This window comes from Hemicordylus capensis, chromosome 6, assembly GCF_027244095.1.
Source record: "Hemicordylus capensis ecotype Gifberg chromosome 6, rHemCap1.1.pri, whole genome shotgun sequence".
Taxonomy (NCBI): domain Eukaryota; kingdom Metazoa; phylum Chordata; class Lepidosauria; order Squamata; family Cordylidae; genus Hemicordylus; species Hemicordylus capensis.
Window position 1 is genome coordinate 79,407,918 of NC_069662.1, and position 26,587 is coordinate 79,434,504.

Consider the following 26,587-nt stretch of genomic DNA (forward strand, 5'->3'; position numbering starts at 1 on the left):
ATCTTAAATTAATGTCTTGTTGTCCCCCAGAGCTGCCCTCACTATCTTTAAAAAAAAAAAAAAAAGCTGGAATGTTCTGAATGGAATGGGCTTGCTCTGTTGAAACACCAAGTTGCCCTTCGATCAGAACATTTGGGCCGTTTTGTGTTCCATTCCGAGTGTTCCAAGTTCAGAATGGAATACAAAACCCATTCTGTGCACAGCTCTAGTATTACACAAAAGCAGGAGGTTTATTGTGTTCCTGGTCACTGGTGGGCTGCTGTACATAACTGGGAGAGTGGGCTACATTCAGCTTGGCTCAGCACAAGTTGTGCAAGCCTGTGCTAGTCTGCCTGTCTATCTATAATATTTATACTCTGCCCCTCAAATACAATACTGCTCAGGGCAGCTCACAAGATTAATAAAATAGATACAATGTAAAATAATAGATTAATAAAATAAAGCAAGTTAAGACCAGGGCAAAACCACATTTAAAATTACAATTTTTAAAGAAGTTTCAAATGAATAGTTATTAATAAAAAGCTAAAAACTAAGAACGATAAAAACTGAAGAACCTACCAGGTATAGGCAGCAGGTAAAGTGTTTAATAGCCTCTTTTAAAAGATGTGTATTAAAAAAATTTTTAAAACCATCAAGAGAAGGATCATGGCAAAGCTCTTCTGGGAGGGTGTTCCAAAGCCGAGGGGCCACAACTGAAAAGGCCCTGTATCTTATACCCACCAACCAGATCTCTGTTAGTGGTGGGGCCATGAGCAGGGCCTGAGATGCTGGGCGAAGGGCCCTGGCAAGTTCATATGGGCAAATGAAGTCCAAGTACCCTGGTCTAAGCCATGTAGAGCTTTAAAGGTCATGACCAGCACCTTGAATCTAGTGCAGAAGCGGACTGGTAACCAATGAAGTTACCAGAGCATGAATGACTGAGGTCAGATCCGACTTCTCCAAGTAGGATTATAGCTGGCATAGCAGCTGTAGCTGATAAAAAGCTTCTCTGCACACCACTGCCACCTGTGCCTCCAAGGACAGCATTAGACTCCAGAAATACCCCCAGCCTGCTGACTTTCTCTTTCAGAGGGAGTGTGACCCCATCCAAAACCAGATTTACCTCATTAGGATGATCAGTTTTACCAACACAGAGCACTTCCATCTTATCTTGATTAAGTTTCAGCTTGTTTGCCCCCACCCAGTCCAGAACAGCCTACAAACCCATTACAAACCCAGAGCATCCACTGCCTCCCTCGTGTCTTCTGACTTAAAAGATTTGGGGGTCATCAGCATATTGATGGCACTGCAGCCCACATCCATAGATGATCTCTCCCAGAGGTTTCATGTGGATTTTAAACAGCATAGGGGGCAGAATAGATCCCTGAGGCACCCCATATGTTAAAGCATCACCTTCTGAGTATGACCCTCCAAATAAAGCAGAGCCACCATATAACCACACCCCCAAGTCCCAACCTGGAGAGACGATCCAGAAGGATACCCTGGTCGATGGTATCAAAAGTCGCTGAGAGGTCCAGGAGAATCAACACACTCCTTCTGTCTATCTCCCAGCCTAGGTCATACACCAGGGCAACCAAGGCAATTTCCCTCCGCTATCTAGGCCATAAGCCAGACTGGAAAGGATCTAAGAAATCAGATTCATCCAGGGCTACCTGGAGCTGAGAGGCCACCACACTCTAACACCTCGCCCAAGAAGGGGAGGTTAGTAACCGGTCAAAAGTTATTTAAATCATCTGTGTCCAATCAGGGCTTTTTAAAGGAGGGGCCTAATGACTGCCTCCTTCAGCTGAAGGGGCACCACCCCTTGCTTCAGAGAGGCATTCACCATCCCCGCCACCCACGGACTCCCAAGCAGCCTTAACCAGCCACGAAGGGTGAGGGTTGAGCACATATGTTGTAGGCCTCAGCCTTCCAAGCAGCCTGTCTACTTCCTCAGGCAATACAGTCTGAAAACCATCCAATATAACAAAACCAAATGCTGGATTGGTAGCATCCAATACTGGTGAGAAAAAAACCTTAGCATCAAAGTCAGAATGGATACGAGCAATTTTATTTGCAAAACATAGTGCAAATTGATTACAGTGGGCTGTTGAGGATTCTGTTTGATATCTTTGGGGTCCTTGCATAGGAAGCCCCAAACCACTCGAAAAAGCTCTGCTGGATGACATTGAGCAGACACGATGGTGGCGGAAAAGTAAGATTTCTTCACTGCCATCACAGCCATAGAATAGGCCCTAATATGGGCTCTAGCCTGTGTTTGGTCACATTCATTCTGAGTTTTTAACCGATGACTCTCAAGTCATCTTCCAGCTTGCTTCATTGTCTGCAACTCCCCTGTATACCAGGAAGTCACTTGGACTTGGTAGGTCGGGAGAGGTGCAACCGTGTCAATTGCCAGATCCATCTCTTCATACCAGAGAGAGACCAGAGTGTCAACAGAATCGTCCACTCTCTCAGCAGGACCATCAGAACCATCAGGAATCCATTAGGATCCATAAGCCTCCAAGGGTGGATCATCCTAGCTGGTTCTCCACCCCTCCAGAGGTGTATTGGGTCCACTCTCAGTCTAATCTTCACCAGATAGTGATCCGTCCATGACAACAGTATTAAGGCCTCCTGGACTATCCATGAACCACCACTGTCCACTGTTGATTTATATACCACACCATTCAAACGGCTCTGGGCAATGCACAGCAACAAAAACAAAACCTGCAGAGTGGTCATTTTAAAATCAATAAATAAAAATGAATCTTAAAAACAGTTTAAAACCAATAACAATTAACAATAACAATAAAAACATTTAAAACAGTTTTAAAACCTTGGAAGGCCAGGCCAAACAGACAAGTTTTAAGGGCTCTCTTGAAGGCCAATAATGAACTCAAGCTACTGATTTCTGCTGGGAGTGCATTCCACAGCCTAGGAACAGCTACAGAAAAAGCCTACCTCTGAGTAATTACCAGATGTAGTAACTAGAGACAGACCTCCTCAGATGACCTTAACGTGTAGTGGGGATCATGCAGAAGAAGGCGCTCTCTGAGGTAAACCGGACCTAAACTGTTCATGTATTTAAAGGTAATAATCAGCACTTTGTATTTTGCCCGGAAACATATTGGCAGCCAGTGCAACTTTTGAGAACAGGCATAAAATGGTCTCTCTGGGTTACCCCAGAGACCAGTCTGGCTGCCACATTTTGAACTAACTGAAGTTTCCAAACTACTTACAAAGGCACCCCCACATAGAGTGCATTGTAATAGTCACACCTGGAGGTTACCACCAGCTGATGCATCACTGTTTTGAGGTTGTCCTCTTCGAGGAATGGATGCAGCTGTCAAATCAGCCAAAGCTGGTAGAAAGCACTCCTGGCCATAGCCTCCACCTGAGATACCAGGGTGAGGACTGGGTCCAGGAGTACTCCCAAGCTGTGTACCTGTTCCTTCCAGGAGAATATAATCCCATCCAGCACAAGAAGATTTAACTCATCCCTCAAATTCTGAATCCCTACAATGAGTACTTCCATCTTGCTTGGATTCAGTTTCAATTTGTTATCCCTCATCCAGCCCATTACTGCCTGTAGGCAGGCATTTAGGGAATAAATGCCATTTCCCGATGATGAAGATGACAAGATGACAAACTGATAACACCCTGCACCAAATCTCCTGATGACTTTACCCAGCGGTTTCATGTACATATTAAAAAGCATTGGTGACAGAATGGAGCTCTGAGGGACTCTATATAACAGCTCCCCTTGCAAAGAGCAACCATCACCAAGCTCCACCATCTGGAACCTACCCGAGAGATAGGAGTGGAACCACTGCAAAGTGGTGCCCCCTATCCACATCTCCCCCAGGCGATCCAGAAGGATACAATGGTCAATATTATTTAACACCGCCTAGGCTGTCTCAACCCCATAGCCAGCTCTAAAGCCAGTCTAAAATGGGTCTAGATAATCAGTTTCCTCCAAAACCACCTGAAGCTGGTCAGCCACCACCCTCTCAGTCACTTTGCCCAACCATAAGAGATTGGAGACTGGCCTATAACTATCCATCACTAAAGAATCCAGGGAAAGCTTCTTAAAACGTGGTCTAACTATTGCTTCCTTCAAACAAGGCACCCTACCCTCTTTCAGGGATGCATTTATGATATTAACTAGGCCATCTCCAACAATTTCCCTGCAAGTTGCAAGCCATCTCCAACAATTTCCCTGCAAGTTGCAAGCAAGAAGCCACAGAACAAGTGATAGGTCGCACCACCTCAAGCAGCTTGTCCACATCCCTGGGAATCACAGATTGAAACTGATCCAATCTAATACTGCAAGTATTAGATTGCTGTACACCCCCTTCATAGACTTTGAAGAAATATTGGAGTCCTTGTCAGCCCGAATACAGGAGGACATGAAGTCCCGAGCTGCACCAGACAAGGTGGCCTCAACATGGAGTCCCCCAATACTAACAGCCTCAGGGTCCTCAATGCCACATCTGAGACCACTCCAAACAGCTCAGGCAGGGAGACTGTTAGACAGCAGGCTGGGTGGTATACCAACGGCATCCCAACTTCATATTGTGATCCCATCACTGCATGCAGGTACTTGAACTGGTCAGAATGGCAAACAATGCATCTGGTGAGGGGGGTGGCCTCCCGATGAACCAGGGCAACTCCACCTCCCTGCCCACCATGCCTTGGCTGATGCTGCACCTGTAAACCTGGTGGGCACAGCTGGGAGAGATTTATTTCTCCCCGCTCATCCAACCAGGTCTCAGTAATGCATGCCAGGTCAGTGTGCTCATCCAGGATAACCTCCTGGATGGCTGTGGTGTTTGCATTTATGAACCTGGCATTTATGAATCAGCTTCAGGCAAGGTGGGCTCCTGGGAGAGTTACTGGGTTCTTCTTGGATGGGAGAAGGATAGGAGGATGTGGTGGCTTTGATATAGCCAGCACACCTTCCCCTCACCGGGCGTGTCCTACTCCAACAGCCATATCACCCTCTGCCAAAGACCACCTCAATTGGAAGGGCCTCCTCCAAAGTAGCACCCCCCCACACACACATATTGTGAAGAGCATTATGAGCAAAATGAGCTGCTATACTGGTATCTCAAGCAACTTAAGACTGGTGTGGTCAGTTGGTATTTAAGGAGAGCAAGTAATGGTTATATAAATCCCCATAAATGACAAGGAATCTGGCAAATGCTACCTATTGGCAGATCTATTATCTCTCAGACTACTTGAGAAAATGTCCTTTTTTCCATCAACATACAGTGCAATAGTTTTTGGAACTCAGAATATTGCTTTCCACCTCTCTGGCATGCACAGCCCAGAGGGCATAATGTCAGCTATTTGTGCACGAGGAGAAGGAAGGTTCAATGCATACCAAAACCACAGAATTAATTAGTTTTTAGTACAGTCTGAACTTTTTATGACTAAATTCCATAGAAACATTAGCACAGCACAATCCTTTATTGACCTGAGCCCTAAAATTAAGTAATGGTTTTTATAAATCTTTTGGGAAATCATTTTTTGGTATCTCTGCTCACACTTTTAAAAAACTGGGTAACCATGGATGGCTCCACAGAGATTTTCTGTATTAGCCATTCAAATTATATTTAAAGTATGAAAAGTGCTGAGCAATTTTGCTAGATGGCAGGAGCTTAATATTTAAAAGGAGGTGTTTATACAGCGAGCTATTTTGAAAACAGGCCATTTGTGCACTTGAAAATTATCTATAGCTGTTCCTTTCATGAAATGCATGCCTGCTCCTTTTACCCTCAGTTGTTTCATCCATATCCATTTCCCCAGAGCAACAGCCCTAAAGACCCCACAAACCACAACAGAAATCCAAGCAGAACTTTGAGGTTAGAGAGGGAGAAGACCAGTTATCTCCCAGTCCTCCCTGTCTACCATCACTTGCAGCTCAGAAGGAACTGTGTGTCTATGCTCAGCTCCCTAGAATTCTAACTAGTGATGGGAGCAGCCCGGACTGTTTGGGTGCAGGGACCAAGCAAAGCCTGGAATCCTGGAGACTGCACAGTCTGCAAAGAGGTCTCTTTGTGTTTATTAGGACATTTTATCACTAACAGCAGAGGTATCACCAGCATATCAAAGGCATGTGCTCTGGCCATGGATAGCACAGGAGAGTATGTGGTGGGCAGCCAATTTCAGACTACTTACCAAGGGAAAGAACACAGAGGAAAGCCAACTGTTGCTGGATCCCAGGACAATTTGAGATGTGTCCTCTAGCGGTACTTAGGATGGGGATAGGTGGCAGTGCTCATAGCCAGCATGAATAGGCTGCCAGACTGGGGTGTTATGAAGCCCAGAATGCAACAGCCAGAGAAACTGGGGGTGAGGGGGAAGGGAAGGCTAGTTTCACAATGGCTCCCTCAGTACAGCAGGCCTCCCTAGAGAACAGGCCTACTTAAACCTGTGAGAAAGAAAGAAAGAAAGAAAGAAAACCCACCGGACTCTTTGAGATGGGAGCCATGAATTCTATCTCCAGGCAGAAGCCTTTGCTACCTGGTTATGAAAGGCAAGACCTGAAAGGCTGTGGTTCAGGTACTGCCAACACCTGGGTAGTTGCCCAGAGCAACAGCTGCATCCTGACAGTGTGCTACCAGGAGGCACAATAACACTCCCAGTAAAATTCGAGATTGCTCATCATTACACTCTTTCTGAAATCGGCTTACTCTTTTGCAAAGGAAAATGGCCTTTGCTGCAGAGCCTTACTTACAACCTCAAAGAAGTGAACCAATATTGTCCAAAACTGGCTGCCTTGCCCTGCTTCTCAACCTACAGAGTTTGCCTTCTCCTCAGTAAGTGATGTGCGGATAAACTCAGCCAGGGGAGGGAAATCCAGTAGTAGCCAGGTAAAATCATGCAGTAAATCAGGCTACACAATCCCAGCTTGACATTGTAATAGAGGAGAGGCTAGATCATTTTTATTTATTTGTTCAGTTTTTATATCACCTTTCATAAGGTGTCCCAAGGCGCTTTACAAAAGTTAAAATACAATAAAACTCTATAAAAATCACATGTAAACCCTTAAAGTCAGTTAAACAGTAAAAAGCACAAAAAAACAAAAACAAAAAAAAACCCACCATTAAGAGACAAATGGAAGCAGGAGAGTTGAGAGACCTGGTAGCCCCCTTAGGGGTAAAGGCCTGAAAAATAAAAGTGTCTTGTGCTTTTTAAAAAATCAGCCATAGATGTCAAAGATGTCAATCACGGGGAGAGCATTCCAGAGCCTGGGGGCAACAACAGAGAAGGCCCAGTCCCGTGTGCAAGACAATTTAGCCTCTCTCAACATTGACACACAGAGCAAAGGCCCCTCTGGTGACCTTGTTGGATCGGCAGAAACCTTTGGGAGCAGATGGTCCTTCAGATATCCAGGGCACAAACTGCTATGGGCTTTAAAAGTCATAACATGCACCTTGAATTAGATCTGGAGACAAATTGGCAGCCAGTGACGCTCTTTCAGAATAGGTGTAATATGCTCCGAGTGAGCTGTTCTGGAGAGAACCCTGGGCAGAGAGAACCCATTCCAGAGAGAACCATTCTGCACCAGTTGAAGTGTTCAAATATTCTTCAAGGGCAGCCCTGCTTGAAGTGGATTGCAGTAATCCTGCTATGACATGACTAAGACATGGGTAACTGTGGCCAGATCTGCCTTCTTGAGAAAGGGACACAGCTGGTGCACTAGCCGAAGCAGTGCAAAGGCACCCCTGGCCACACTCCACCTGGGCATCTAAAAGCAGAGCTGGGTCCAGCAACACCCCCAAGCTGCACACTTGCTGTTTCAAGGGGAGTACAACAACCCCATCCAGAGGTGGCTGAATAACCCTGTTCTGATTGCCTTTTCTACTGATCAGCAGCACCTTCATCTTGTCTGCATTTAACCTCAGTTTGCTAGCCCACATCCAGCTCATCACCAACACCAGCCCTCGGTTCAGTACATCCACTGCTTCCCTAGGATCTGCTGTCAGTGTCAGTGTCATCTGCATATTGATGACACTTCAGTCCAAACCTCCCGATGACCTCTCCAAGCAGCTTTATGTAGATGTTAAACTGAATGAAGGACAATACTGAGCCTTGCAGGACCTCATAGGCCATAGGCCAAAGAGTGGAGCAGAAGTCCCCCAGCACCACCTTCTCATAAATCAGAGAGGGGACAGGAGGAGATATGGCAGACCAGATTTATATCACTATGAATTTTACATTTCTGTCCTCCATTTGCAGTAATGAATAGAGATCGAAAAAGGTGTCCTCCTTACACTGGATTAAAAAAATAAGGAACAGTAGCAAGAAAAAGAGGGGGTGAATTCACACTTTTAAGCAGTTAATAACTGTGTTAGGTTGTTGTCTCAGTCTTTCCATTTCTTTTCCATTTTCTGCATGCATTCTTCTCAAGGCTGGAGGCAAATGATTCCCTCCCTCCACCCAAAGAGTTGAATGTGGCATGATAGAGACATAATTGTCCACAGTGTGTTCACTCACCCTTCACTTGCAACTGGTCAACAGGTTTTTCAGGTTTTTGTGGTGCTTGAAACCCTACAAAATCTGTTTGACGTGATGACAATGAGGCAACAGACTTGAGAGGGAAACTATATACCACAGGCAATTATATCATGTTCTGAAAACCTATTATTTGTCTCTAATTAGTCCCTTGGCTTTTAAAACACACTTTCTGAAACTCTGTTTACACAGGAGGACAACATTCAACCAATATATGCTTTCATAATTCTGCTTGACAAGTATCATTTTGCTTAAGTGAAAAACACTCCTGGGGCAAAGATGGGGATTAAAAATAAAGGCAAGGGGAATCAGCACTAGTGAGAACAGAGGACTAACTGCTGGATATATAGACACTGGAGATATCAGATATCGAATAGGCATGTGTCCTTAGTTTCCCTCATTGATGAGAAATACATGAAAGCTCTTTCAGGGGACCACCACAAAAATTCTCACCTCACTTTTAGAACCCTCTGGTTTAAAACAAAAATCTAATCTGTGTCCTGCTTTTCTGCCAATGAGTTCAGGGAGAGATTTGTGGGGCTATCCCATTTCATCATAAGAACAGCCTTGTAGGATTAGATTAAAGGCCCATCTCATCCACCATTCTGTTTCCAACAGTAGGCTGCCAGAGGCCTCTAGGAAGCATATAACAGTCCTTTCTTGATGTCGGTCTCTACTATCTGGTACTCTTTTGCTTCCAAAGAAGATGTTCTGCTTTGCCATCATAGGTAATAACTGTTGGAAGACCACATGGACCACATTTTTATTTTTTTAAGAAACTATTTCTTCTTTTAAAAAGTTGGGGGGAGCACCACATCACTATACCATGCAGCAGCTAATTCTGTAAGTTAATCATTTGGGAGCTAGGTTAGTTATTTGTCCGGGGCCAATCTCACTTGGCTTTATGGCTGAACAGAGATTAGAACCCAGATATCAGGGATCCAAATCCTGCACACTATCCACTACACCATACTTATCTGCAATATACATGGTGGTCTCTTTCTGGGGGCCTGTTTGCACAGCTATTGGTCACACAGTAGGTATGAGAAAAGAGCTTGACAGTCATGCATGTGCCTGTGGTCAGCTGGTTACATGCATCAGTCCCCACATGCCAGATTCGACTTTTGACATACTACTGCAAATTTCCTTTCCCCCCAGCATTTGCAAATCCTGGGAGTGGCAGGGGCATAGCTACAACTGAACAAGGTGGGACAAATGTCCCTGAGCCCGGAGGGATGGGAGCCACTGCATGGAGCGTGTGTGGCATTATTTGCACAGGAATAAGGGAAACGGTATGCCAATAATGTTTTGTTTTTCACCATATCCTTCTGGAGCAATAACCTGGGGGGAGGAGAAGGTGAAAGGTCAAGAGCCCATCTTCACTTCTTGTACTAGGGCTCTCTCCAACCTTGCTACATCCCTGGTCACCAGTGGGTGCACACAACCTGCCACAGGCAAGGAACCAGGACATAGGTGTTCAAACAGCTGGCACGCATTGCATAGTCAGATGAAAAGACCCTAAACAACTCCAATTACATGAAACTGTAAATGGAGTAGGAAGAAGGAACCATATGACACCTAGTTTTCTCTGCCCCACCCCCTCATTCTTGAAAAAGGGCTTATCCTTGGAGTGTTAAGGCTTGGAGTTGCTTCCAGGGATGCATAAGCAGCTTTGTTATAATCTAACATCCTTGAATTACCTTTTTGTACAAATATGTCAAATGGATGAATTGTTTTCCATTCATCTTAATATATGGAATGGTGATTCTAATCTGAGTTGGAGGGTACAGCCAGATATTGAGCCACATAGCTATTTTGAAATGGTAAAACTACCACAAGTTGATGGGGGAGCAAGGACTAGACAAATTATCTGAATGATCTGATCACCACAGAGAAACTCTGAAATGCTGGTTGAACCAAAAGTTGATAAGTCACCATTGGAGTGCAATTTTGCGAAATCAGACCACTGGACCCCGAACCAAAACTCCACCCACACTAAATTGGCTGCTTTATCTTTTAAGTCACCATCTGTAAGAGGTTGTGTGCATGTATCCTGTGTACAGAACCAGGAAGCACTTATTATTTTGGAGAAACTGATATGGACAAAATGAGATCATAAGCCACTATGTTCAGAGTCATGTCACACCTCTGGGTTAAAAAATAAAATAAAACCAGCCACAACAATTTAACCAGGAAGGTGTCCCTTGCTTGACTGAGGCCTGCACATGAAGACTTGGAGGCTCTCCACACAAGCAGTGTGGAGAGCCAAGGAGGGTTTGGTGGGGAGAGCAAGCTTGGCCCACTCTCCCATGCAGACGATCATACCACTAGCCCTGGGTGGCCGAATCGGCTGCCCACACAATAACTGGTTCCATCATGGAGCCAGTTGGGGCGGTGGGGATTTGGGGCTGCCTAGCCCCCAAAACTCCCAACATGCCCCATGCGAGTGCGTAGGGCATTCTGGGGAGACCCTTGTGCTTGTTGGAGCCTCTCAGTTGGGGGTCTCCTCATGAGTTGCAGAGCTGCGCCATGGCAATTCACGATCAGGGAAACGGGATTAGCGGAGCCCTCACTCATTTAACGGGGGGTATTTAGAGAGGTTTGCTGCCGGGAGTCACATGGCTCCTGTTGTAGCACACAACCTCCCCAAACCGGGCTAGGCTCCCTTAGCCTGGTTTGGGGAGGTCATGAGAATATCCTCTTGATGTGAATGTACACCTTTATGTACATCTGTATTGTGCACATTCCAGTGGAATTCATCTAGTACAATCTTCATCTACAACAAGTTACCCCTGCTAACTTGGCAAAGAGGGACCTTTTAACATGGTGATTCTCTTTATTTAGCAGGGGGAGAGTAACTGGCCCTATCCACCCCCAGCACAGTACCTTCAGTGACTGTTGCTGGTGTCTATCTTATATTTCTTTTTAGATTGCAAGCCCTTTGGGGACAGAGATCCATCTTATTTATTTATTATTTCTCTGTTTAAACCACCGTTAGCCATTTTTGGAAAGGCGGTATAGAAATCGAATTAATGATGATGATGATGATGATGTGGCTGAGTATGTGCATCCCTATTTTCTTGAAATGCAGATGTAAGTGCTCCTGCCACTGTTAATTATACATAATGTAACCCGTGCACAGGACTACCTCTGGATCAGGACCAGATTGCTAAAGCTGACTGTTAGAGCCAATAAGCAATACAAGTACTGGAATAAAAAGAGACAGAGTCTGAAGAAAATGATTTAATTATTCATATAATTATTCAATAAAAAGACAAGGTCAACTTGTGAAAATTTACACCTGATAAAGGTTATATTTTGCAGTTTATTAATTTTGTTTAACTTTTTGCTATATAAAAGCAGTGCATGGTGAGGAAAACAGAAACAAGTTTTCTCTTATCATATGGTGCTCTTCACATGTATGCCTGGCAGCATGGGAACTGATTGACTGTGATGCAGACCCACGTGGCAGGAGCACATGTGGGGCTCAACACAACCAGCTGGGTGGGGCTGATTGCTTAGACCCCGCCCCCATGGAATCAGCTCCTGGGGCATGTCTGTGAAGAGTACCCTTTTCACGACAGTATGCAGATGTAGAACTCCTTGACATTGAAATGAATAGTGACATGGATAGAGGTTCAGAACCAACATATACAAACAAAACAGGCTTTTAAATAAACATTTGAACTAGGTTCTATCTCAAGTTCATTTCCATACTAAGCTTCCAAATAACATAAATACATGATACAAAACTCTTGGTTGAGAAGCTATTTTCTCCAAATGTTTTCCATTATCTTAACTAATATATTGTGCTCTTTATAAACAGGAAAAGTGCATATTTTCAGAGAAACAATATTAACGTATTTACATACAAAGTTCTGAAGTGTTTAAGAATGTAGATATATATAAGTTAATAACACATATAAAATAAAATAAAAATGTGTACAATAAATAATTCAGCAGACTTACATATCAGGCAATATTGGATAAACTACAAAAGCAGCTCATTTTATCATCTACTGTACTTATTCATGAGGAAGTATAAAGGCCCAGTTACTTCCACTTCATAACCTGTGCCGGTCTTTAAGCATGGACTTAGACACAATTTTTAGGACTTTCCCAGACACCAATGGTGGAATCACATGAAGGTCACAATCCTGTGTGCACTTACTTGGAGTAAGTCCTGTTGGAATCAATGTGACTTTATTTCTGATTAGGCATACGTAGGATTGGGCTGTTTGATTAGTTACATGCTTAAAAAACCTGAAGAGTGATGGTGCCCTTGGTTCCAGAATCAGGCATTTGACTTGCAAGAGATTTGTGATCTACGTGTATAAAAATAGTTGCATAGTTGGTCTTATTCTTGTGAGCTGAGATATTGTTCACATTCAGAGTCACCTGGTATTTCAGGGGAACCAGCAATCCTCTTCCCATTTTTCGGATAGACACACCAGCATCCTGCAGGACTTCCATCAAGTGCAGTTTCACACTAGTGAAAAATTTAAAATATGTATGTACAATTAGAAAGCAATTTTTTAAACTTTACATATATTTAGCAATGACTAGATTAGACGTTATATAGAAAACAAGATGTTCTTTACCACACCCTATTCTCACTGAACCACTATTACACATTTGAAAGATCTTGGTCACTTTTACTTTGAATAAACTTCAGCTGTCCTGTTGCCAAGCAGACCTTGAAAATAGAGTGACATTTTCTGTTTGATCACTTCCCTAAAGAGGGCACTTTTTCTTTTATTTTCTCTTTTGGCTGCTGAGCACAGTTAAGAAGAATTATGTAAGAAGCTGGAAATGGGAAATGGGATTGAGGGCAACTGAGTAAAAGAGATTTCAAATTGATTTCAAAGTAGATGTTTCATTAGAACGCAAAGAAGATTAGAATATTTGAGAGAATCACTTTACAGAAGATAGAATACAACTAGAAAGGCCCCTGATTCTGACAAAGGTGGAGATAAAGAAGCTAGTAATGCCAACAAATAATAAGGCAACCACTCAATTACAGAAAGGTGAACTGATTAATTGTATGAGTTTATGCACTCTACAGTGTATAAATCATACAAATCACACCAATGCATACAGGCCTCTGTACAGATGTTTTACTTCACATAGATCTCAAGCATATAGAAAGGTGGGATCTGCTGCTGCAATAGGGTGGGATCATGCACATGGAAGGGTGGGGTCTGCTGCTACCCCCTTCACAGCTATACTGAGTTAGTGTAAAACATAGTCCTAAAGATGTTCCTTTCCTTTCCTTTCCTTTCCTTTCCTTTCCTTTCCTTTCCTTACAACTGAAGGTAATTTTCCCCCACAGGAAGTTGCTCTGCTTCCTCCATGTTTAACCTTCCCTCCTTTATATTTTGTTGCTGGCAGAGACCCTGATTCAAAGCAACATAAGTACTTTTCAAGTCCCACCAAAATCAATGGGACCAAAGTTTGTCACAACTAATTCATCCCATTGGTTTCAGTGGGACTGGCTCAATAACAGTGGGGCCCTCCAGAGATGTCTGTTCTCTAGGGATGTGCCCGAATCATTTTGATGCCTCATTACAGAGGTGCTGAAACTATTCGAGTTGCCACAGCAGAATCATTTTGGCAGAGGGCAAGCAGTAGCTTTAAATGGAGTCATGTAGTGTGGCTTTTTAGAACTGACAGCGCCACCGTGGGGTGGCAGGGGGTGGCAGAGGAGCAGGTATGACCTGCGTACCTCCTTTTAAAGCTACCACTCAGCACCACCACCCCACCACAACTGCACGAAGCGCTTCATGCACATCACTAATGTTCTCCAAGGCAAAAAGAAGAAGAGGTATAAAATTTTCTTTCTTCCCTGAAATTAGCGAGTCCAGCAGGTCCAAAGTTAAGCACTTTGGATCAAATCCTGTTGATTCAATGTTGATTCAGAAGTCCAGTATTGCTCTCCTATATTAACCAATGCACTTAAAAGTGCTCAATTTTAGTTGGATTACAAGCAATCAGAATTTTACTGTCGGTTTGAAAGGAGCAAATAATCCAGAGATATTTTAGCTTCTGTGTGTTTGGAAATAGTTAAAGTGCCTTAGAAGGCACTTCCAAGTCCAGTCACCCTGTGTTTGTTCCATCCACAGGAAAAGGACTTTGGCTTCTGTTGCTCTCCGGCACAACTGCTTCCATTCTCAATGTTTCCAGTCAGTTTAGAGAGCAATAAAAACCCAAAGACCTCAGTTAGCCATGACCAAGCATTTACTCCAAGAGCATGAGACTAATCACTTCCAATCCAACCCCCAGAACATAATTACCTGCTTGCTGTGGTAAAATCCATTCTTATTACAGTTGGGTAAATAGAATCTGTAGATCTCTCCTCCAGTTCTCTGTTGAGCTTTTGCTATCTTATCCAGTGCCCTGTAGAGTTCCCTTTGACATGGACCCTGAAAAAACAATGTTTAGACTATTATAAATATTAAAGAAAATATTAAGATGTAAAAATCAGTACACATCAGTTTTGCAGAAATACAGAATAAATGCTTAAGTTCCACCTATGTGCTTAAGAATGTAAATGAATGAGCATCCACGTAAAATAAAGGCAATTTCTGCCTACTGCAGGACTGTGCTCTTGTAATAACCCATCTACTTGCATTTGTAAGGCTGAAATCTATGAACACAGTGGAAGTTTCTTCTTAGATAGGTTGCTGCCTTAGTCAGACTATTGGTCCATCTAGCTCAGTATTTCCTATACTGTGACTGGTCATGGCACCCCAGGGTTTCAGATGGGTTTTTCGCAGCCCTACAGGTCATACCAGGGATTGAACCTGGGAGCTTCTGCATGCAAAGCTGATGATCTTCTACTGTGCTAGAGTCCCTCCCCTATGTAAACAAATTAAGATGTTTCAACGTTCTACCATTATATGCCCTTAACATTCTATTGGTCTTAAAACCCAAACCACTGTCAAATCTACCTGACCACATACAGACATCAACTAGGTAAAACAAACAAAAACCCATCATCCCGCTAAATTTGGTACAGATCCATTGAAAAATGTCTAAGATACAGCAGTTTAAATAGGATTCCTAAACAGAGATGTCTCACATGTTTGCTATCCTTTTTATCATCAGATAACATATCATAGGTTTTTTAAAATTATAGTTATATTTATATTTAGTTTTTTTATATTTAGTTTATAAAATTATAATTATAGACTGCCTCTTAACATGAACTTTCTAAATCAGAGATATACTGCCTGTGAATATGGAGGTTCTACTTTGCCAGTATGGATAAAAGATGTTTTAAGATGACCTTTCCCACAGTGCCCAATCATATTTCCCTTTTCAAAAAGTCTGCAAATTCACTCACAGAAAAATCTTCAGTTTGAGATAAGAGTTCAGATGCTAAACTAAAACAGCATAATATGCTAAAGCAGCATAATTTACAGAACTGTAGAAAGTCTATACAGCTTATATAGCGCAGAGGTTAAGATGGGCACCTTAACTTGCAATTTCCATGCTTTTTAGAGCACAAGTGAAAGCATCTTAACTATCATCTTAAACTGAAGGTTTTTGGATGATTGAATATGCATAGCATTGGGCAGTAGATAGCCAGAGTGCTCTTACAAGTCACTCTTTTATCTAACACTACAAGGGTAGGAAGAATTGATTCTTGCATATGTTTCTGAATCCATTGCACTGTATTGTGAACAATGGCCATACAAGGGTCATTCTTAGAAAAAATGTGTATATATAATTTTATTGTCTTATTAAACATGAAATTGATGTCTGGAACTTTCCCTGTAACGTGAAAATCTTAACATGGTATACCGTCTAAGTTTAGTTCCATCAAATTCTACTGCTCTAACAAACTGTTTCATTTTCTCTTCTTTGGTGCCCTCAAGTGGTATTTTCAGCTAGGTACATACTTGTATTACAAGCACTTGCATCTTAATTCATAGTAATGGTACTGAATAAGTAGCATTTATTTAGTGCTTTTAAGTGCTTTCAAAGAACTTCATTTACCTTATCTCAATAATCCTTAAATAAATTTGTAAGGCCGGTATCATTATCCCCATAGAGACACCCAGGCCTCACATAATTATGTCATTATAATATAAATAATATTATACTAGCTGACCTGGCGCAGAGCATCTGCGCCCCTAGTTCTCCCTATCCCTCCATCTTCATTTTATGCTCCCCACTTCAGCCCCAGTTTGTGCTCCCCCCCTCGCTTCAACCCCATTTTGTGTTCCCTCAGTGGTCAGGTGGCCGGGCCACCACTTCTCCTCCTTCAGCAGCCGGCGGGCCTAGCTGCTGCTTCTCCTCCCAGGCTGTTTGGCCGTTCTTCTGGCCAGCAGTTTCTTTCTGCTCTAGGGGCAACTTAAGATCTCCATGCCCTGAGGGGAGCAAGAAGAGAGCCCAAGTCCAGGGAGCTCATATAATCAGCTCTTGAAGGAGCTAACACTGCCACTGACCTGAGACAAAACTGTCTTGTGCAAATGTTGTTCATTTACTGGCACAGATATTGTACACACACCCAAGCAGAATGTGGGCTTGCTGCTTCGGTGGCACGTATCAGTCCATCCCTGCTCCTAGTGCAGGCAGGGGAGGCTCTATGCAAATGATGCTGTGTGTCACAGCAGTTGCTCCCACTCCCAGCATTCCCAGGTGCAGCTGCACACCGTCATTAGCATGGAGCCTCTCCCTGCCTCAACGGGGAGCACCAACAGACCAGTAAGTGCTGTGGAAGACCCACATCCTGCTTGGGGGACACAGGAACATAGGAGGCTGCCTTATACTGAGACAGACCATTGGTCCATCTAGCTCAGTATTGTTTACACAGACTGGCGTGGCTTCTCCAAGGGTGCAGGCAGGAGTCTCTCTCTCAGCCCTGTCTTGGAGATGCCAGGGAGGGAATTTGGAACCTTCTGCATGCAAGCAGGCAGATGCACTTCCCGGAGCGGCCCTATCCCCTGAGGGGAATGTCTTACAGTGCTCACACATGTAGTCTCCCATTCAAATGCTTAGCAAAGGGGACAATTCATGCTTGATACCACAAGACCAGCTCCAGGGGCATAGCTATAATTGAGCGAAGGGGTTCAAAGAACACGGGCCCCCAGGCCCTCCAGCTCCACTCCTCCCTATTTTCTTCATTATCTCCCTCACTCTGGGGGGGCCGCCAGAGAGAGGGATGAACACGGGCCCCCTCTCCTCTAGCTATGCCCCTGACCAGCTCTCCTAAGCCAAAGCTTTTAAATTGTAAATTACCTTGAATGTTACGGCAGAAAGGTGGTAAATAAATAAACAGTAACAATGGTGCTGGACATAAAGGAATTGCAGCTTGCCTCTAGTGAGTTTGTGGCTGAGATGTCAAATGCAAATGCTTCTTGGCATTTCAGCCTGAATCTCCTGAATCTTTTTGATCCAAAAGAGGGGAGCATGGTGAACCAACCCTAGTTGGTTGTGTGCAGTGATTAGAAGTGTTTTTTTTCACACTGAAGAATGCTAAAATTCAGTATCATAACTTCAGCATAGGTTAAAACTTGAATTGTATGATGACTCTTGCCAGGGGAAAGTGGGGCCCGTGTTCAACCCTCTCACCGGCAGCCCCTAGGAGTGAGGGAGATAATGAATAAAATAGGGAGGGGTGGAGCTGGTGGGCCCTCAAGAGCTGGAGGTCTGGGTTCTTTGAACCCATCTGTTCAATAATAGCTACACCCCGACTCTTGTCTTGGTTATAGGCTTTCAATATGTGTTAATTATGGGTGGAACTGAAATTTCTCCCAAGTATAATTTCAGAGTTCTTCCCACAGAGAAATGGAAATTTGAAAAGAGTGTCAGGTTTTCTCCCAAAGAGAAAATTTCAGAGAATTTTCTTAAATAGTTTATTCACATCACTTAAGATGACCATAGGAACATACAACCATAACACTTGGTGATTCACCGCTGAATGTGTAAACTAACTTTACTGAGTTTAAGGTGATATTAAAATAGCGCCTTGGTGTAATCAGTGCAGTTGCCCCCATGGGGATAGGTGAGGTTATGGCCTCAGGCACATGCACCACAGAATGGTGAGTGCTGGCACCCTGCCCCATTCCCTGACCCAGGCTTTATCCCTGCTGCTGCCACCCCCACCTCATCCCAGCTGCCACCACCCTCCCTGTATGTTTCCCCCCTTGCCACTCCTGAGCTGCATCCCCACTTCCCTCACCTATATGCCAGCTCCATCCACCACCTCACCAGCCTTGATGCCACCCCTCCCCCCTGTGCCGGCCTAGTTCCAAGCTGCTGTTTGGAGATGCAGTTGGCAGTTTCAGAGCCCTGATGGCCTCCCCTATCTATATAATTAATTCTCCAAAACGGGATGCGTGGGGACATGGCAGAAAGGAGGCGATTGGCTGACAGAGAGTGTGCGTGAGTTTCAACACTGAAGTGGAGACAAATAATGGTGGAAGCGAGGAAGCGAGCAGCCAGCGGGTGAAGCCCCGCTGGCCTGAAGAGGTGGCTGGGAGGAGGAGGTGGCAGCAAAATAATGGCGGTGGCAAGGAGGTGGGCAGATGGCAGGCTAAGCCCCGCTGGCCGGGTGGAGGAGGCTGGAGGCGGTGGCAGGAGGGCCTGGCCCTGGCCCACCGGGGTGAGGCGGCAGCATGCCCTGACCCAGCTACAAGGAGGAAGTGGTGGCGGGCCAGCCTCGCCTCGCCGATGGGAGGTGGCAGCGGGACGGCCTGGCCCAGGGGGATGGTGGGGGGGGAGCAGCTGGTCATCTGGTTGGCCAGCCAGAAAGCCGGGCATGCCAGCATGGGGGGTGGGGATGGCTGGGCCCAACTGGAGGCGCAGATGCTCTGCACCCAGGCCCACTAGTTGTCATTATTGCTCTAGCAGCAACACCCTCTCTCTCTTCTGCTGTATCTTTAGTACCACATTTAAGCAAAAATTGAGAGGTCGGCAAGGCTGAGAAATTGTGATTTGTCAAAGTCCATGCAGTGAGCTTCATGTCTAAGCAGTTATTTGACCCAAGCCTCTATCCATTTATTCCGTAAGTGCAGGCATGAAGCCACTTGCAATGCACATGAGGGAACTCACCTGCTCCTTCCATTTCTTGTGTTCAGAAAGTCTCTTTGCTTTCATGCTTTCATAGGCACTGATGGCATTCCAAGGAACAGACTTATCCTGGCCTATGGGGAACATCAGCTGGTAGCTGAACAGTTGATCAGCTGTCATTTCAGTGCCTTCTGTGGGCATATCTTCTGTTTCCACAGACTCTAAAAGGGAACATCAGGACATACTGTTCAGCTGAGTAGTATATGTTCCTTCATGTAAAGGTAAAGTGTGCCGTCAAGTCGGTGTCAACTCCTGGTGACCAGAGAGCCCTGTGGTTGTCTTTGGTAGAATACAGAAGGAGGGGTTTACCATTGCCTCCTCCCGCATAGTATGAGATGATGCCTTTCAGAATCTTCCTATATCACTGCTGCCCGATATAGGTGTTTCCGATAGTCTGGGAAACATACCAGCGGGAATTCAAACTGGCAACCTCTGGCTTGCTAATCAAATCATTTCCTCGCTGTGCCATTAGGTGGCTTGTTCCTTCATTTGGCCCTGATGGCTACTGCAGGCACACAAAAAGCATGCTCTTCTTGAGGTTCCATTCATTTCAGTGAGGTTCCTTCATGAGCCTCACTGAAATGAATGGAACCTCAAGAAGAGCATGCGTTTTGTGTGCCTGCAGCAGCCATCAAGGCCAAATAACGTGATGTTAAATGCATCACTGGTCATGACATGTCTCAAATTTCTTGTGTAAACAATATCTAGATCAAACCCCATATGAATGGGAACAAATGGTGATGATAAGGGGGCTTTAGCTCCACCCCCACCATGGGCTCCATCTGGATTGCCACCCCGTGACTGCTATTTGCCAGGATTAAAAACTCCCAGTGGTACCAATGAAAGCTCCCCCCACCCTTAGCAGCCACAAGGGGCAGGAAAAGCTATTTGGACTGGGAACATGATGGCAGAAGAAGGCTGAAAGCCCCTTTATGGCCAGCCATGGTCCCAATCCGAGGGGTTGATCCGGCTGTTATCTACCTAAGGAAATTAAAGCATGTCAGGGCCAGTGGTGCAGTGAAACAGCTTTCCCAACTAATGCAAAATAAACCAACACAGAGGGCCCCATGGGTGCTAAGGAAGTGGAGAAAAGCTACAGCTTCTGGTACTGAACAGAGAATCCAACCTCCTCAGCTTTAAAGCAAGTTTCTAGCCATTACATAAAACCCTATTAAATAAACAAAGAGGCACCTCTGAAACTGATAGCAAGGGAAAAGCAGCTCTCCCTATTCAATCAAGCATAGCATTTCTCCAGTGGCTGTTGCTGGTGTCTCCTTTGTGTTTCTTTTTTAGATTATGATCCCTTTGGGGACAGGGGGCCTTTTTTTTCATTCTTTTTGCCATGTAAACCACTTTGAGAACATTTTTTTAAATGCAGTTTTCAGAATTTAGCTTTTCATGTCACAGATTTAGATTGTGTTGATGCATAATTCAAAATGTTTTAGTGCAGACTAATACAGACAACCCTGATCACATGGAATGCTTTGTCAAAACAAATGCCATGTGGCTTATTAGGGAGTGCCCATTATTCACAAAAGTAACACATAACAAGAGCTTGAAGGGCTTTTTGAAATGAGTCTTGAGAGTTTCTGCTACTGCTATAAACCATGCCCCTTAATTTCTTTCAGTTTGTTATATGACCTCATTTACACATGTCATCAGGTAATAATTTACAAATTAGGAGCTTGTTTGAGCAGAGACTATAGCATGAATGTAATAGATTAAAGAGACAGACCATAAGACGAAGAGTGATACATATACTTGCAATTCCAGCACGATTTAAAAAGTGACTACACACACACACACACGAACATGCAGTCTTTGAAATCATGGTTGCCTGAATAAGTGTTTGAGTTCACTAAAACATTATTAATACAGATCTTAAATGACATCTGCGTAGCAAACTACGATGGATATGATTGCAGTTTTGTGACTGGTTTTGGACCATAAAAAATTGAATTGAATGCAGCTTCTTTGTCCCTTTAATTTTATTCCTAAATGATGTCTAGAGAGTACCTCTAGGAATAACATGTCTGAATGATGCAAATGCATTAGCCCTATTCAGTCATACAGCTGTTGAAAAGGGGGTGGTGGTGAAGTCCTGCCTTCCGGATGCTTCAGTCAGTCTGCCTCACATCCCTTCACATAGCGCTCACATACTGCAGTCGTCTGAAGAGGCAACCACCCTAACCATGACCGCAGCAAGTGCTTCTGTGATCGACATTCCAGGCACCCACCATTGCCTCTTCAGGCGACTGTGGTAACTGTGAGTGGCATGGGAGGGGGAATAAGAGCGTCAGATCAATGTGTCAGGGAGGCGGAACCCACCCCTCCTTTGACAGCTTTACACAGCTTTTTAAACAGAATGTCTGAACAGAGCTATCTTTGCAAACATATTCATCATGCAGATGCACGAATCAGGGGCTAAGTATTGGCTGTAGCCCCTTGGAACTTCCCCAGACAGCAAGCTTTACTGTGGGTTGTCTGCAAGGCTTTACTGTGAGTTCAAAGTTTCCCCAAAAAACTGACAGAGAACGTGGATTTTTTTGTACCCTGGATAGAAATTGGGCTACACACTAACTTGCAGTGAAAAACACAAATTCTGTGTCAAGCTCACAGGGACTTTGGGGTAAATCTGCCTAAGAGCCCCTGGTGGCGCAGTGGTAAAACTGCCGCCCTGTAACCAGAAGGTTGCAAGTTCGATCCTGACCAGGGGCTCAAGGTTGACTCAGCCTTCCATCCTTCCGAGGTTGGTAAAATGAGTACCCAGAATGTTGGGGGCAATATGCTAAATCATTGTAAACCGCTTAGAGAGCTCCGGCTATAGAGCGGTATATAAATGTAAGTGCTATTGCTATTGCTAATATGTGAATGCACCCCTTCCATTCTGAAGGAGATGTGAGCTAAAGGGCTCTAAAAGCCCTGTTTGAAAAATGCCCTGCTGAATATATACTGAGGCTATTCACACGCGCGTGCATGTGCATGTGAACTGCTAAGATTGCACTCAATCCCGGCAGCACCACGGCAGCAAACCCGCCTATGGAACCTTGCTATATAACGAGGTTAAGGGAGCGAATGATCCCTTAACCCTGCTTTCCAGATTGTGTAACAGCCATGGCTACAAGCAGCCATGGATAGCGGACTTGGGGGGGGGGGAGGGGGGATCCTCATAAGGCACCAATACTGTAGCACTCGTGTGGTGTATTATTGGAGCTCCCGGGGTGGGTTGGAGTGGGGCGATGCAGGGCGATGCGTCCTGGCACCCCGACCCTCAAAGCTTCATGGTAAACTTCATGGTATCAGCCAGTGCCTCCCAAGTATTAATGTCAGGTCTCAATTTCTCTATAAATAATGCTTCCTTGATTTTATTTCTTTATAGGTTCCTTTTTTTTTTAGTGCCCACTACAATATCTATTTTAGGGATTAAAAGGATGCCCACTAAAATTTTAGGGATTGAAAGGAAACCCAGAGAATCTTGGAAAGACAGGGAGGCTATTCACACGATGGGAGAAAAATGGGCTAGCAGAGGCTAGCCTGATTTCCTCTCATCATGAGAACCACCGGGCTCGGCTGCGAGCCCAGTGGTTCTTAAGTGGGTCACCTGCTTAAGTAGCCCTGCCCTTAAACCGGGTTTGCAGAGCAAGTACTTCGCAAACCCGTTTTTTTTCCATTGTGAGTTGTGGAATTCATGAGTAGACCCCCGACTGGGGGACTGAAAAGCAGCCTCCCGGCTTGGGGGCGCTCACACAGGGCATGCTGGAGCTTCTAGGGGCTGCGCGGCCCCGATCCTCCCAGCCCCAGCTGGCTCCGTAACGGAGCTGGCAGTTGTGAGAGCTAAGCCCACTCTCCCCACTAACCCTCCCCAGGCAGCTCCCATTGATTGTGGAAACCACCTCAGGGAATTAAGGTGAATGTGGTTTGCACAGCACTAATGACACTTAAACAATAGTTAGTTAACTCTAGATTGTATGATAGGAGATGTGATGTACAAGATTGTGAAATTTGTGAACAGGGGGAAGGAAACTGTGGAAAGAAAGGTACAATATATAAAATTCAATGCTTAGGTTGCACTTCATTCTAGATTGGGCTTTCTGGCAGGTCACTGAAAGACAGATATAAAGAATATCTTGCAGATATGAGGCATTGTGCAAAGAGAATGAAACCCTGGTCTTTGCATATGAGGATTAAGCATAAAGGCCAAATGGCGCCCTCTAAAATATCTATTTTAGGGATTGAAAGGAACCTACAAAGAAGGAAAATCAAGTAAGCATTATTTATAGAGAAACTGAGACCTGACATTAATGCTTGGGAGGCACTGGCCAATGTCATGAAGTTTATTAGCCTCTGAGAAGAATCAAGTGTTTTCCCGTTCCCCCGCCCCCCAATCATTACCTGTCCACCAGTCAAGGGACTGTGTGTTATCACGTCTAAGGGATTTAACAGCTGAGGAACAGAGGTTTTCATCTGTGCTCACTTGTTTTACTATACTGAGGATGGTGTGTCACACCGAAACGTCTTATGTTTACCACCTTTTAGTTTTTCTTTGCACAATAAAAAGTTCTTTTTGTTGAGAGTTTCAAGTGTGAAACATTTGAGAAAGAAAAAAGAAAGTAGCAGAATGGGTAACAGATTGTAGCTTTGGGGTGTGAGTTGTGTTTGGGGGGGAAGGGATAGAGAAGGATTTATAAATGGTGGACCGCTGCACTGAAGAGCAAGAGGCTGATAGGAGCTTCAGGGAGTGAACTGATAGTATGGGTCCTTTCATTGCATTCGGTTGATATCATTTGGAATATGGTAATACATTCCATGTGGTAATACATTCCACCACTGAGAAACCTTAAAGGTCAAGTTGAAGACAGATCATCCTGGAGGGAATCTATCTATGTGGTCACTAAGAGTCAACACCGACTTGACAGCACTTAATCAATCAATCAATCAATACATTCTAGGGAACTAGGCTTGCGTATTCTCCAGAACTGGTCTTGAGTCTCCAGGAATTAGCATCAATCTCCAGGTGACTATTAAAAGCACTCCTGGAAACTGGTCCATAGAAACTACAACTAGTAGTGAACTGCATTGTCTTAAACTAGGAACAAAACCAGAGGCAACATTTTTAAAAACATCATTGGACACATTAGAAAAGAATGGAAGCCTAAAGTGAGTTAATACAGATACTAAGGGATTCACAAGTATTTCAAGTCAAGAGCAAAAACTGTATGCTTCCAGACTTTACTATTCACATTCTTTGGAAAATAAAATTATATCAATTCATAAGCCGCATTTCCTCAAATGTTTACCAGCTTAATTTAATTTTCAGTGCTTGAAATATTGATGCTACAGTGGCTGGGCTGGACCAATAAAGGGTTCAAGGCAGATGTAGGGAAGAGTAAATTTTAGGATCACATATTTTGTTTGCTCATAGCTACTTCTAAATACAGCTCTGTTCCCAATGTGGGTCCTGTGCAGGATAAGAAATATTCCAAAAGCTTATTGTCAGGATTACAAAGAGAAAAGGCAAGACACATAGAATAATCCAGCTTTTTGCAAAGGAGTGGGGGGAGAGTAAATATATCTATATATATATATAGGATCCCATTTTCCTTTATTTCTTAAATACCTGTATAGTTTTCCTAAGTTTTTCTGTCTCTGTGCCTAACAGCAGCCTGAAATTCAAGTTGTGTGTGAATTCCTGTTTGTCAGGTTTCTGTTAAAGGCACAGCAGGAGGAGGAGGGCCCATTTTTTAAGAAAAGAAGGCAGCACCAATATTATTATTTCCTTATCCTTCTGCCACAACATTCACATACAAAGCATTCTGTTTGGCTGGGGGGTGGGGGTGGGAGGGGAAGCAAAGCACTTGATGGGCATTCTTCTTCCAGTGTTTTCCCACAGCTCTCTTGCCCAGCACTTAACTTCAGTTTGCTTGTTGCTTTATCTCACCTTATTTATTCAGACTATGAACTTTTCCATGATGGAGGCATCTGTTTGTGAGGCGATGCTCTTAATTCGAGGAGTTGCCTTATTGGTTTGACTCAGCCACAGTCAGTCTCAAGCAGAGGTCTCTCTCTCGAATCTGGAGCTTTCTGTATAGCAAGCATTTGCCCTACTGTGTATTATCACAGCCTCTGCTTCAAAAGCGCAGCCTTGCTGTCAAGCCAAATAAGCCCCTCCACATGCACATACATTTCTCACCAAACAGGCTGCTTACTGCAGAAAGGAAGGACCTTAAAGCAACTTCACATCACCCTTAGCTATTTGTCACACCAGCCAATCCATGAAGCGTCACTTCCAGTACTAGCAACCAGCCATATCAGTCACTCACTTTCCCACAGGTCCTGCGCTTTGTAGAATTCAGAGCACGGGAAAGAAGTAGGCATAACAGGAAGGCACATTAATTACCTGTCATCTCTGTGGTGTCGGTGGTGGGTAGGCAAGTGCCCTGCCCGTGGGTGAGGGCATATAGTGGCCTGGGTTCTCCTGGGCGCACACGGCAGCTGAGCCCTTGACCACAGCGTGCTGTGTATACTCCACAGGGCTCCCCTGTCTGGAGGGCACAGGTGTGGCAGCAGCCACAGCCGGGCTGACGAGCAGTTTCAGGGCAGCTGGCAGGCACCGGTGGGCACAAGGCAAGCTTCTCTTCCGTGCATGGGGCACAGTGTACTGAGTGGAGAGCAGCAGTGAAGGTGAGGCAAGGGCAGAGGAGCAAGAGCAGCCACTCACAGCACAGGCCTGTAGGATGCATGATGCACCAACGAGGACAAGGAAGAACCAGCGGAGTCTGAGAGGAACACCGGTCAGCTTACCCACGTTCAGCTAGTCCTGTGTTCCCAGTTGTGGAGCATTTATACAGTTCCTTTCGAGCCTATTAATCTTTAACCCCCAGTTAAGTATTATCTGAGAAGGAGGGACAGAGGAGCATCATTTCATTGGTGGTTTGTGTCCCTCCTCCTCCTCCTCTATTTAATTTTTTTCCCTTTTAATGATGAAATAATGCATCTCTATTCC

The 26,587-nt window shown here is 44.4% G+C and overlaps 1 protein-coding gene across 1 annotated transcript; it reads right to left on the reverse strand.

Moving 5' to 3' along the window:
• Positions 1 to 11,733: 11,733 nt before the first annotated feature.
• IGFBP1 (insulin like growth factor binding protein 1) lies at positions 11,734 to 26,384 on the reverse strand. The gene is made up of 4 exons (XM_053259720.1): positions 25,982 to 26,384; positions 19,567 to 19,745; positions 14,799 to 14,927; positions 11,734 to 12,994 (listed from the first exon to the last, which is right to left on the reverse strand). The coding sequence occupies exons 1-4, from the start codon at positions 26,322 to 26,324 to the stop codon at positions 12,863 to 12,865; spliced, it is 783 nt and encodes a 260-aa protein (XP_053115695.1). The 5' UTR covers positions 26,325 to 26,384; the 3' UTR covers positions 11,734 to 12,862.
• Between the last annotated feature and the right edge of the window lie 203 nt (positions 26,385 to 26,587).